This window comes from Chiroxiphia lanceolata, chromosome 11 (assembly GCF_009829145.1).
Source record: "Chiroxiphia lanceolata isolate bChiLan1 chromosome 11, bChiLan1.pri, whole genome shotgun sequence".
In the NCBI taxonomy this organism is placed as follows: Eukaryota; Metazoa; Chordata; class Aves; order Passeriformes; family Pipridae; genus Chiroxiphia; species Chiroxiphia lanceolata.
The window spans coordinates 11,215,160-11,228,109 of NC_045647.1; the positions used below are offsets into that span (position 1 = coordinate 11,215,160).

General features: G+C 52.1%; 1 protein-coding gene across 1 annotated transcript; it reads left to right on the plus strand.

Moving 5' to 3' along the window:
- Positions 1 to 2,321: 2,321 nt before the first annotated feature.
- Positions 2,322 to 9,038, plus strand: LOC116792239. The gene is made up of 19 exons (XM_032699038.1): positions 2,322 to 2,632; positions 2,849 to 2,928; positions 3,093 to 3,218; positions 3,352 to 3,431; positions 3,572 to 3,689; positions 3,912 to 4,001; positions 4,385 to 4,480; positions 4,691 to 4,841; positions 5,224 to 5,318; positions 5,697 to 5,846; positions 6,016 to 6,170; positions 6,298 to 6,451; positions 6,712 to 6,834; positions 7,144 to 7,320; positions 7,460 to 7,615; positions 7,939 to 8,040; positions 8,306 to 8,408; positions 8,644 to 8,694; positions 8,781 to 9,038. The coding sequence occupies exons 1-19, from the start codon at positions 2,440 to 2,442 to the stop codon at positions 8,924 to 8,926; spliced, it is 2,346 nt and encodes a 781-aa protein (XP_032554929.1). The 5' UTR covers positions 2,322 to 2,439; the 3' UTR covers positions 8,927 to 9,038.
- The last annotated feature ends 3,912 nt before the right edge of the window (positions 9,039 to 12,950 follow it).

Consider the following 12,950-nt stretch of genomic DNA (forward strand, 5'->3'; position numbering starts at 1 on the left):
TACTTGAGAGATTTTGATACCTAGTGAAGAGAACTTTTTAAAGAAAAGGAAAGAAACCTGTTGCAGGCTGAACAAGTCAGTGCTTCACACAGCTGTTTTCATGTATCCAGAATGACAGTCCATAGATTATTTAAATCATCCAATTTATTGAACAGCTCAAAGAGGTTCTCTCTACAGCAGCCAGAGTTGACAAGGGCTCACAGAAAACTTTGCAAAAGATTCTGTTTTCAGCCAGCTCTGCTCCAGCCATGGGAAGTTTCGCTCCCTTTCCTGGATCATTTGCATGAATAAAGGTCTTTGCTCCTGTCACCTCTTCCTTGCCTCAGAGCAGAACCTCTGGTGTTAGCAACACAGTCACCTGTGCTGCTTCAGAGAGAGGTGTTGTAGAGCTCCATGGCCCCAGGCCAGCGCCTTCATATGCAACGATGACTCTACTGGCAACATCACAGCACAGATACAACAGAGAGTGCAGGAAAAAATGAGCCTTTAATAACACCTATTCTGAGATCTGTTGGAACTGGAATAGCAGACATAAGCTGGAAGACAAGTGCTCATATCCATGAGTTTGAAGAGAGAATTGTGTTTAAAATCCTTTGCAACACCCATACAGTGAACTGCCGGTCCTTGGGTTAAAAAATAAGTATATACCATAAAAGAAGTTAGATGTCCACTTGTTTCCAAATAAAACCCACACAAGTAGGCCTCTTAGAAGCTGTGAAATTGGAGAGTAAACTAAACTTTTTCACCATTCAAATAATTTGGGTTTCTGTTTTTCAGCCTGTGCTTGAATGAAAATTTGCATCTTTAGTTGAGATATCCTAACAAGCTCTTTTTTTTTCCTTAGTAACAATCCTTTGCCTCTCCAGGATTTTCTCACATCTAGGTCACAAAGTGATGCATTTATATTGGAAATGTGTTAAAGCAGATCTTCCCTAACTAGTAGGGGATTGGAGAGAAACAACTGAACGTATATGCACAGACACACTCAATGGACCTAGCAGAGCTAGTTATGAATCTAATAAACTGGCAAGCACTGCGAGCCTTATGCTGCCCATAAATAATTCACTGCCAGGATGCTTGTAGGAACAGCACCTTCTGCGTAGTCCATGGGAAATTCTAACAGGTACCAAGCTCTGCTGACTTCAGTTATTAATCCTGTTTATTGCTGCGGTGCCAAAGGGTCAACACAGAATGAGCCCCCTTTGGGCTAAGCACTGTATAAACAGAGACTCTTGAGTTTAAAAGAACTTGGGGAGGAGAAATCTCTGGTATAACTGTTAGCCCAGCCCCAGGACTGCCAAGATGCAAAATTTCTTTCCTCTCCAAGAAACAGCAATAGCTTTTAGGCAAAATTCTCTGCTTTGTGTTAAAATAGACCCAAGCTGCTAAGTCTGGACTCTGATAAGGACATAAATGTCTCAAGCTCTAAAGGATTTGTATGAGTTTTACTTATTAGAGTGGTCTCTTTACAACATATTTCACCCCACTGGGTGGACGTGGCAGAGGAGGATGATTTTGCCCCTTCTTCTAGGAATGTGTTGTTTCACAAGAGCAATTTATGCGCCAAAAGCTGAGTGCCATCCTCTACCTTTTCACCCCAAGCTTCACCCAGAGGCTGGAACTCAGCCCTGCCACATCAGCCCAGGGCTCCTCCGCCCCAGTGGAGCCAACACAGACGCCTCTGGGGCAGCTCAAGGTCCCACACAGGACATTGGGTTATGGGGAGGGGTCCAGAGCAGAGCAGTGCTGGATGTGATGTGCAGAGTGGGGAAGAGGCTGTGGTTGTAAGAAGGTGTTCTCCATCATGGTCCCAGACCAGAACAAGCCAAAAACCAGGGAGAGGGAAATCTCCATTGCTGGGAGCTTCCAAATTCAGAAAGGGCAAACTCAGCAGAATTCTCCTTCTCTTTGTCCCCTTTTCTGCATGAGCTCTTCTGGTTGGTGTGAGGAAGAGCTGAGGTGGCAAAATCAACAATTTCTGTTAGGATTGAATGAACCTGACATATATAATGTCATTGAGGGGCAGAGGCAGAGCTCTGAAGTGCAGAGAAAGGGATGTCCTGAGGGCGCACCAGGGTATCTGAAGACAGGGATGTGGGACACGCTAGAGGGTACCAGGAATATCTTGAAGGGACAGGAAGCAAAGGGTGCTTAGAGGCAGCCCAAGAGCACCCAGGTGCCTAGGGCTGAGCCAGTCTCATGCCCCCCAGGGACACCCTGCCCCTCCCTGCCTGGACAGTGATGGATCACTGGCCCCCATTGCTAGCGGCAGGTTCTGTGTCAACAGTCCCTGAGTAAGCCCTGTTGTTAGGGGCAGGTGGTAGGGGGCCCTTTGTGACACCCCCACTGCAGCACGTGTGGTCAGTGAGGTGGTGGCCCACAGTGTCCAGCAGAACAGTGACAGGATAAGATGGGAAAACTGAGCTGGCGAGAGCCACCATGCACAGTCCACCCCATATCTTGCCCCACGATAATGAGGCATCTGTAGAAGCTTCCCCGGTCCCCACCCACAGGATGGCAGAGAGACCCCCCAGCCCCTCCAGGGTGGCCCAAGAGGAGGATGGGGCTCCCCAGGAGAGCAGCCCTCCAGCAGAGCCCCATGATGTGACTGCAGAGCAGCCCCTGCAACTGGGTGTGTGAGAGGCCCTGCTGGACTGGGCAGGGCTGGGCACCCTGTGTGATACCAGGATCCTGTTTCCCCGGCACACTGGCACTGGGGGACCTGAGAGGCACCCTCCAGCTGGGCCAGGGGAGGAAGCACAGGGCTGGGTGGCAGATGGATATCCTTCCCTCTGCTCTCGCCTGTCACCAGACCCTCTGCAGCTCTCCCTGTTCTCCCCTCCTTTAGATGCCAGCTGGCTGCCAATGTACAGAGTGAAGCAGAAAGCCCTAGATTTTCTCCAGGACTTTGCCAGGAGCCCCTACCAGGTAACTGCGGCCAGTTCAACAGCTGCGGTGCTTGTCCAGGTGTACTGGCTGGGCAGACCTGCTGTTCCCACAAGACACTGCACCCCAGGACTCCCTGTGGAGACCTCTGGCTGCAGGTTCCCCTCTCACACTCCTCAGTTGTCTCTCTGTCCCCGGGCTGTCAGGGCGAGGATGACAAAAGGATGTTCCTGGAGAACATCATCTATGTGTGCAGCAGTGCCTTGGACACTGGCTTGTTAGAGGGCCTGGAAACCTTCTTCCAAAATATCAATCTGGTAGAGAAGATCAAGGTGAGGGGACACCTGGCACCCTGGGGAAGGGGGCAAGGGCAGCATTTGGGCAGGGCAAGTGGCTGGTGGCACTGGGTGCTGGTGGCACGGGGTGCTGGCAGCTGCCAAGTCTTATCCTGGTTATGATCTGCAGATGCTGCTGGAAGAGGAGCCCAAGAAGCAGCTGCGCTCACCTGTGAGGGAGCTCGCCATGCGGGCCATCACTGTTTTGAGGTACCTGCCCATCCCTTCTGGCCACTCCTGCCCCAAACCTCCCTGTCCACCTGCCCATCCTCCCAGGGACCCAGCACTCTGTGGCCTCACGGTGCTGGTCCCAGCACCAGGATCCAACTGACCCCTCTCTCTCTCTGCAGCTCCGTGGGCACAGTGCTAGAGGGCAAAAGGAGAAGCCTCCTCGAAGCCTGTATCTCCAGTGTCTTCTGGCTTCCTTCAGACAAGGGCATGAGGCAAAGAAACAGATACTACTCAACGGTAAGTGCTGGGTAATCTGCGGGAGGCCCCAGTCCCTCTGGGCTGCTCCTGGGGCCCAGCCACACCCAGTGTCACCAGGTGCTGTGCCTGCAGCAGACTGCCTGTCCCTGGGTCTCTCCCAGGAAACTTGGACATCCTCCCCTGGCACTGGGCATTCCGATCAGTCTCCTGGGGTGGAAGGGACAGCAGAATCACCACCACTGCTCTCTGTCTTCCTTACAGACCTTGGATACCATGGATGTCATGCTGGAGACGATGGTGTTCAACTCTCCTCCACCCAGAGTCGTTGAGGAGCTGCAGCACATCTTGGAGGTCTGGCCTGTGCAAAGAGAGGGGGTCACAGGGCTGCTCCTCACCCTAGGGAGGAGGGTTTGCCCACTCCTGGATGGGTGGTCCCCAGCCCAGTTCTGTGCAGGTAAAGTGTGCCCACCTCCCCTAGGGAACAAGGGGCTGGCACCAGGCTCTTCTCTAGCACAGTGGCTGCAGAGGGTGGCAACTGCCTGGCCACAAGGTTGTCCTGGGGCCTTTGTCCCTGGCCTGAGAGGGACTCCAGGGGAGGAGCCCCACAAGACTTTGTTGGAGGTCAGAGGAAGCCTTGAGGGACAGCCCAAGTCTTGCCCAGGAGTGGAGCCACGCTGCTGCTGCCAGAATTGGTGTCTGCTCCCGGGACTCACCAGCAGCTTCGCTTTTCCTAGATGCTGCTGGACCTGATTGACTCTGAGAACACAGATGTGCAGGTGAGGGCTGTGGAGAGGATTGGGAATCTGAGCTATGCACTGTCCACACAGAAGGTAAGGTCCAGGAGTCCTCCAGCCAGGCCGTGCCCCTCTCCCTGCTGCTCTCCCTGCAGGGCTGCTGTCCAGCTGGCTGCTCCAGGAGACCTGCAGGGTCCTGCACAGCCTGGACCCACCTGGATCCAGCCCTGGAAACACCTTGGGTTCAGGGCTCTGGCACCAGATGCCTGCCCTCAGCCCTTCTCTTGTTCTGCCTCCCTCACCCAGCACTGGCCTGATGACTTCAGAACAAATCAGATCCCCATCTTGGGACAGCTGCTGGGTCGTCTTCTCTGCTTCCAGTTTTCCGAGGGAAAGACAAAACATTCAGCTTCAAGAGCTTTTTATTACCTCAGTCAATTCATCTTTGATAAAAACAGTAAGAACCATTGTGGCCGCCTTCAGCCCTCCACACACACACACATTCCCAGTAGCTCTGCTGCTCTTCCTGACTGCCTTTGCCCCTCCAGCTGCTTCCCCAGAGCATCCCAGCTCTCAGTTGATGCAGCAGACAAGTGCTCTTCTCATGTCCAGGATCTGTTCTCTGCTACCCTCCCTCTCCACTAATTTCTCAACTCTGAAACCCACTGAGCTGGGGACCCCCCAAGCCAAAGCTGTCCTTGATCACCGTGACTGTTGATGCCCCCCTGAAACCACCTTGCTTGCTTCTGTCCTGCCTCCTTGCAGTAGATCTTGGGACAGTTCCAGAATCAAAAGATACTCTGGCTGATCTACTCTCCTGTGCTTCCCCCACCGTTTAGGGAGGATATCATACCCTGAAGAGTACTACAGAAAACACCTGCGTCTACCTGTCACCTTCTTGCAGTGGTGCAACAACATCAGGGCCCAGATCAAGGTAATGAGCTCCCCTCTGGCTGGGACTCTTCTCTGGGGCATCAGCAGGGGCCTTGTGTGAGCAAAACGACCCTGAATCAGTGGGGCTGTCCCTGGCAAGAGGATTCCTGCTGTCCCTGAGCAAGGGACACTCCAGTGTCCTAGAACAGCTCCAGCCCTCCTGGCCACCAGGTTTTCTGGAAGGCCAGCACGCCATGCCTGTGAATGCTCCTCATCCTTCCCCGTGCAGCGACTGCGGGCACTGCTGCCAGCTTTCCTGCAGGCACTGTCACCAGCACTGCTGAGCACCTCTGGCCAAGGCTGCTCACGCTGTCCAGCCAAGCAGCACCATCAGGGCCCTTGGTGTGACAGGCCTTCACTTGCCTCCTTCTTGCCACAGGCCTTGGAATGTTATCTCACACCTTCTGAGAGGACATACATCATGCTTGCGGCCATCGAGGCGATGCAGGACTCCAGCACCTCTGGCCATCACGCAGCAAGACACTTCCTGCAGTTGGCCATGAGATCCCCTGACTTCTGGCTGGCAGATGTAAGTGTCCTGTGGCTGGATTGCCCTGTCCGGCCTTGTCCCTCCTGCCTCCCTCCATCCCAAACTCAGGTGTCTTGTGCCCCTGAATTCACCTGAAGGCAGAACAGAGGGCTAGGAAGAGCAGCTGAGGACATGACTGCAGCACCACCCGCACCTATGTCCCCTCCAGGTGCCAAGCATTGTGAGGGGCATCCATGAGTGCCTGGAGCACACCAGCCTGGCATCTGATGTGGATAGCCTGGACATCTTGCTTGCAGTGCTGGCTCACAAATTCCCCAGGGAACTGGTGCGCAGCATGTTGACTTCCACAGCACCATATGACAGGTACCAGCCCCATCACCCCAAGGGACGGGGAGGAGAGGGACCCCAGGACTCCAGCCTGGCCATGCTCACCTGGGCACAGTGCCATGGCTGAGGCAGCCCTGCTGACACAGCGCTCTGTGCTTGGCAGCACCGCCCTGGCCGTGTGGGACCAGATGTATTCTCAGCTCAACATCACATCCAAGTTCTGGATGGAGCTGCAGGGAAGGGTTCACTCACCGGAAGAGCAGGATGGCGAGCTCTACAGCCCCACTGTGTTGTATGCCATCAGAGTTTATAAGGTGGTAAGTCACCTGTCCTGGCTCACCTTGGGGACAGCAGACGCTTGTCACCTACTCCTCCATGCCAGCTCTTGCTCTCCAGTTATTCCTCAGATGCCGCTGGTGGTCAGAGGCCACGAGGAGCCTGCAAAAACCCTCTGAGGGTACAGGGACAGGGCTACCCCCAGGACAGGCACCTGGCCCCAGTGCCCTCACCCCAAGCTGCCCACAGGGAACAGGAGCCCCATATCTCTGCCCATCTCTCACCGCCACCTCTGTTTCAGACACTGAACCCCACCAACATTGAAATCGCTGAACTCCTCAGGGAAAGTCAGAAGTGTCCAAAGCCAGAATTTCTCTCACTGGCACTCACAGGTCTCAGCAGTGCCTTGCAGAGTCCTGAGATGGTGAGTAAGGTGTTGAGTTGAGCCCCACAGGCCAGAACAGTGGCCTGGCCTTGGCTGGGTATCAGGAGCTGGGTGACAGCTTCCCACACCCTCCCTGCTGTGGACAGGGCTGCTGGGTGCCCCGAGGAGCTTACCAGGACTGTAGGATTGCCAACCCATTGTCCTGGTCAGAAAAGTAGTGTAACTGAGCCAGGGACAGGAAGTTTTTGCTCTCCTTCCCCCACTCCCCTCCCCTCTGCTCTCTCATACTTGGTTGCTGCCCAGTGGGCTTTGACAGCTTCACAAGAGGAAACTCTGTGCTTCATCTAGGCAAGAAGACTTCGGTTCCTGCTGCCGGACATTGTGGAGCTCCTGCAGCACACCAACAAAGTCATCAGGCTAAAGGCCCTGCGGGTGCTGCACATCATGGTGCATCACGCAGGGAGGAATGGTGCCAGCAGAATGGCCGTGCGGCTCTTGCAGCAGCTCCTGCCACTCTTCGATGATGTAAGGAGCTGGAACCTGTGGCTGGCTCAACCATCACCTTCTCCCCTCCTCCATCCCTTGAGGGATGTCTTCTGCCTCTGGGAAACCGGAGACTCCTGTGCTGGAGTCCTTGCTCAGCATATCCTGTCCTCCATCCCAGGAGTGCACCGAGGTGCGAGAGTACTCCATCTTCCTCTTCAAACAACTGGTGGAAGCTGCAGGGTGCTGGGACGTGTGGAGGATGAAACGAAAAGCACGGAAGGGAGTGATGCCACTGCTCCTCCACATGACTGAGATGTCCGAGAGCGTGGCCCAGGTGAGGGGCTCAAAGCTGGGCAGTGGTGACTCCACAGGGGTGGTCTGAGCATTGTGGGCTAAGGCTGCTGACCCACACCTGCCCTACCTGGCCCAGCGGGTTTCAGCAGAAGCAGCCCATGGCCAGGATATGTCCCACCTCCAAAGGGCAGGATGAGCCCAGGGCTCAGAGCTCTGCTCACTTAGACCTGAGGCAGTCCCAGCTGCAGAATGCCCATAGGGATGCCCTGGGGTCTCTGGGACTGCAGTCTGACCAAGAGGGGGGGGACGACAGGTCTCCTTCCCCAGCCATAGGGCCATCTCCCATTCTTTGCTGCTCATCAGGTCTCCAGGGAAGCCCTCCTTTCCGTGGCTGAGATCCTGGGGTGGGAAGACCTCAAGCAGCCGATCGAAACAAAGCACCCGTTGGATATCGCAGAGCGCTTGGTGAGGACAGCCCCAAATTCAATCCCAGCCTGGAGCTGGCCCCAAGGGCTCCTCTCTGGGGCCCTCCCTTCTCCCCAGGGAGACCCCCACCTTTTCTGTGTCCTGGTAGATGCAGAGAGGGGTCTTGGGCCTGCCAAGCCCCCTCTGCCTGAGTCTCCCTCTGGGCTCTGTCTGGAAGATGGGAATGGGATGGCTGGGAAGAGGGGACTGGTCTGGCCAGCTGAGGAGGGCACATGCCAGCCTTGTGCCTTTGTGCTCTCTCCAGCTGGAGAGAAACATTAACAGGGTAGAAGAGTACCTGGAACAGAGCTGGCCATACCTGCAGTGCCCTCAGACCACCGTGAGAGAGACAGCCCGCCGGTTCACTCGTGAGCCCCAGTCCCTGGGTCCCTCTTTGGGCAGCCTGGCCCCTGACCTTCCCAGCCCTGGGGACACCCGGGCAGAGCCTTGGCCTTCCTCTGCCCCCCTTGTCCACGCAGGTCGGTTTGGTGACCGCCTTGCTCAGTACCACCCCCTGGGCTACTGGTGGTCCCTGGAGGGTCCATTGTGAAGGGGACAGGTCAGGGCCAGGGGGAGCAGGAGCTGACTGATCTCTGTTCCCAGTGATGGCCAGGTGGTACCTGAGGGACCTGAACGACGATGATAACCTCAGCAGTGAGTGAGGAGAATGGGCTGGGGTGAGGGGGGGATGCAGGGGGATCTCTGCAGACAGGGGGCTTCATCTCAGCGCTCTCTTTCAGTCATGACTGTTAAGTCCTCAGACATAACCCGTGAGTCCCAGTCCCTGGCAGCTCGGGTCAACCGCATGCTGAGAGCTCTCCGGCTGCAGCGAAGACTCAGAGCAACCTGCCGAGTGCTGTGCTGCGGGTGCTCATGCTGGTGCTGAGTCAGACACAGGGTCACTTTCCTTGAGGACACAGGGAATGGAATTTAATAAAACTGGTGTAAGTCTGTGTTGAATAAAGCTGGGCCCAGCAGTGCCCGGGGCATGCTGTGCAGCCTATGTCCTCCCCAGCCTCTCCCCTAGGCTCCCCTCAGCCCCTGGCTGCTTGGACAACTGACCCCTTGCTGAGCTGCTGATGAGTTGGGGGGTCTGACCCCAGTTTTGGGGTTCATCTCGGGGGTGTCCTTCACTACCTCTATCTGTCTCCAAATGCTGTTCCCATGTCCCCAAGTGTGGCTTCACACCGTTTCTCAGTAAACAATTACTATTTCATTAAATTTGCATTGAGCAACAGCCCTGGGTAGGAAATCCCAGCTAGTTCTCCAGCATTGGCTACTATTGTCACTCCTCCAAACAACTGCTAGTAGTGTCACTTGTAGTTACATTCAGTGCTGCTGTCCTGTCCATGGCCTATGAAATGTATTAAATTGAGGCTGACATCAGGAACTGGAGACCTGTATAGGATCAGGTTTGGGGTGCAGGGTACTGATGTTTCATGATGTCTGCACTACCTTCAGTAAGGATTTGATTCTCTTTGGACCACAATAGGATCACCTATGGGCTGGTGGTCAGGTTTGTGGATTCTGTCCACTCCAGGAAAATAAAAACAGGCTTGGTTTGGGGGAAGGAGGTTCATCCAGGACCGAGGAGGCATTTGAGATAGACATGGTTCCTTTCCTTGTGCTCAGCCACCCACCTCTGGGGCTCACCAGGTTAGTGCTCTCCTCTCTCTAATCATGAACACAGAAAGTCTTTGGGCTGCTGCCAGAACAGGTCCCTAAGAACTCTGTTTTAGTCTGCTCCTATTATTTACAGAAGTTTCTGCCACAGAATTGCCTCCCCCAAAACCTCCTACCTGCCATTTGGCATTAACCTTAAATGATCTCTACCCAGGGCAAACTGAGAAGCTCAGGCTGGAAGGCAGCAGGATGCAGGTAGAAGGCAGAATCAATGACTTTAAGAGAAAAACTACAATCACACCCCATGCTGTCACAAAAAAAGCCATGTCCCAGCTAACAGAGGAGAGAATCACACTTTTTTTTTCCACTAGCCAATGACTTAAATTGATCTAATGTAGGAAGTCATCCTGACTAATCCTAATTTTATAGGGTCTAATGGCCATCACTAAGCTGTGATCACACTTTACCCAGTGTGTGAAAGAGACACAGGTCGAGTTAGGCTGGATGCAAAGGCAAGTGAAAGATTATCTGCTTTACAGCTGTTGAAAATGAGGCAGGAAAGGGAGTTGGAGGAGAAAAAACCTACTCTGATGGAGTAAGGTGGTTCCTTAGCACATCACAAACTGCATGAACGGATGCTAAGCAACTATAGAGATCTCTGCTCTGTATTAGTTTTAAAGATTACTCTCCTTGTAATCTGTCTTCTAGGATCTAAATGGCCCGTGACAAAAGACCTATGATTAAGTGCTTCTTTGCTTTGTTACACTTCTGGGTGAAACTGGTGTTCCTGAAAATAAAATAACTGAATAAAGATGAAAAGGAGAGAGGATTGCAGACAGTGCTGGAGGTTCTTCAGTGTTTGGTCCAAATTTGCTGGAATTTTAGTCACAACTCCTTTTGGGTCAAATGCAACATTTTACTCAACCAGAAATAAAGCATTTAATTTTAGGTTTTGGGAAATTTATTGTAGTTTTATGAAGCATCCATATAAATAAACCACTTGAGTTACTTTTTTTTCTACTTCGAGGAAAACTTTTCCACTATTTTAAAACAGAATCCATTCACCAAAACAGACAAAGCTGCAAAATTATTTGGCTAAACTATGTCTGCAATTCAATAAAATCCTTATGAGCGAGTCCATCCTGCTTTAGTATCAAAGGAAAGTAAGCTTCTCATTTAAGTTTCTTTTTCCAGTGGGATTTTACAAGCTTAGAAGATACTCTTTTTTTCTAATTTCCTTTAAAAATTATCCAAGAATTAGCTTTATAAGGACCACAGTGGCTGCAGGGGGAACAAGCAAATTAAACTTACTAAAACCAAAACCAACAAACACAGCGACATTTCCCCAACGCTTTCCCTATGCTTGGGGGAAGATAAAATTGAACAAGACAGTGCACAGGGAGACCACCTCCTCTCCCTTTAGCGATCCAAGTAGTCGATGTGCTATCAGTGAGGACATGCTTTCCAGCCATTACAGCTTGTACCGATGCACAGCCGCTTAGCAATACAGGACACACACAGCTTCAGCTTCAAGCTCTGCTTTCTTGCTTTCCCCGAGGACGGGTGAAACGCTGCATTACACAAGTGTAGTACAAGCAAGCGGCATCTCTGCTGAGCGACGTGGATGATGCTCGCGGGGCACACGCATGGCTGGAAGGTGAAGTCCTGAAGCGACGAAGGGATGAAGGATGGGGAGGGGAACTCCTCCTTCCTCCACGGTGGTCATTGTGCTCTGGTGGAGAGGAGAGGCAATTTTTCACTTGTGGCATCTAAACTGCATACAAAATAGTGTTGCTACAGGGTGTTTGAACGTCTCTCAGAACTCTCCATTTTTAGCAGGCTTGTTGGCACATTGGCAGCGGAGGGGAAGGAGCAAAGGGAGTTCAGTCCCAGAGACCACGTCTGCAGTGCTGGGCACAAACACTTGAGCCAGCAAGGGAGTAAATGTCCCCGTGGTTTGTCAGGAGCAAGAATCAGGGTGAAATCCTCAGCTTGGTGAGCAAGGCAATGACTGTCACATACAGCAGAATGAATTAGTCTTCCTAACTCTTTCCCACTGAAAATGATTCCATAACTCCCAGGTCACCAAGCAGAGGGAACCTGGAATGCAGAGCGCTGCTGGTACAACTGCACATGAGGTACTCCAGAAAATAAGTCTTTCACCACCTGGGAGAATTGGTTCTCCTTCATCTTAGAGGGAATTTTTCACAAGTCTTAGATCCATTAGCACTCTAAATATGCATCTGTTTTTCATGGGTCCACCCAGTTCTCATCCAGGGAACTGAACATAAATTTTGGTTAATGAAGCGTTCAAGGTCTGGATCACTTGTTTTTTCCAGCTGGTTCCTGGATTAAGCAGCCAGACTGGAAGGCCAGAAGCATCCCAGTGAGCAACTGGCCAAGACCCTGTGCCTGTAAACCTGATGGGCTGAATTCTGCTCTTCTTTGCCCTTCTACATATACACCCTGAAAAGACCAGGAAAATCACTTCATTCTGTTAATTCAGGAGTAGTAGGCAAAAGCAGAGGAATATCTGAAAAACCTCTGTGTTTTTCAAGCTTACCCATTGCTGTTCCAAGGGAGAAAAGAAATTAATTTCCTCTCAGCCCCAGAGACCTGGAGATCCAACAATGTCTATATAGATGCCAGAACAACTCTCTCCTTCATATCTCCATGAGATGTCTAACAGCTGCTTCATTATTCCTTAGAACAAAAGGGCAGTTGGTGTTCCAGATGTTTTAGGTTGCAACTGAACGATTTGTTTCTTGTCTTCTCTTTTGCAATTCTGTTCCCTAATTTGCAAGAGCAAATTGCATGAACACAACCTTTCACCTTTCACCTCTGGCCCATCTCTCATTAGCTGTATAACAACTTTCAAAGTAGATATCCCATGGACAGAAGCAGGAGATAGCTGAAGGTTTTGCTTTTGAGGGACAGGCTCTGTGGGTAATTCCTGAATGGGGGAGATTAATAGAGCAGTAGGAAACCTGAAGGTTTAGAGATTCAGCTTCTTTCATATCAGCCCTTGAACAAACAGTGAAAGATAGCCATGATTTGCCCAAGGAAGAAGGCAATTAGATAAAGCAGGATGCATGTGTGTTTGATAAACTCATTCCTCACACCCTCTGTGGTTGTTACAAGAGGTGGCTATAAGCTTGGTGTTCCCACCAAAAAGAAACATTTCCAAAGCTCACCACCAGTAAGGTGTGGTAGAAAAGTGGGAGGCAAGACCACGGAACTGAGTTCTCCAAATTGAGCCTGCAGAGCCACATCTCATGCACTGCCCC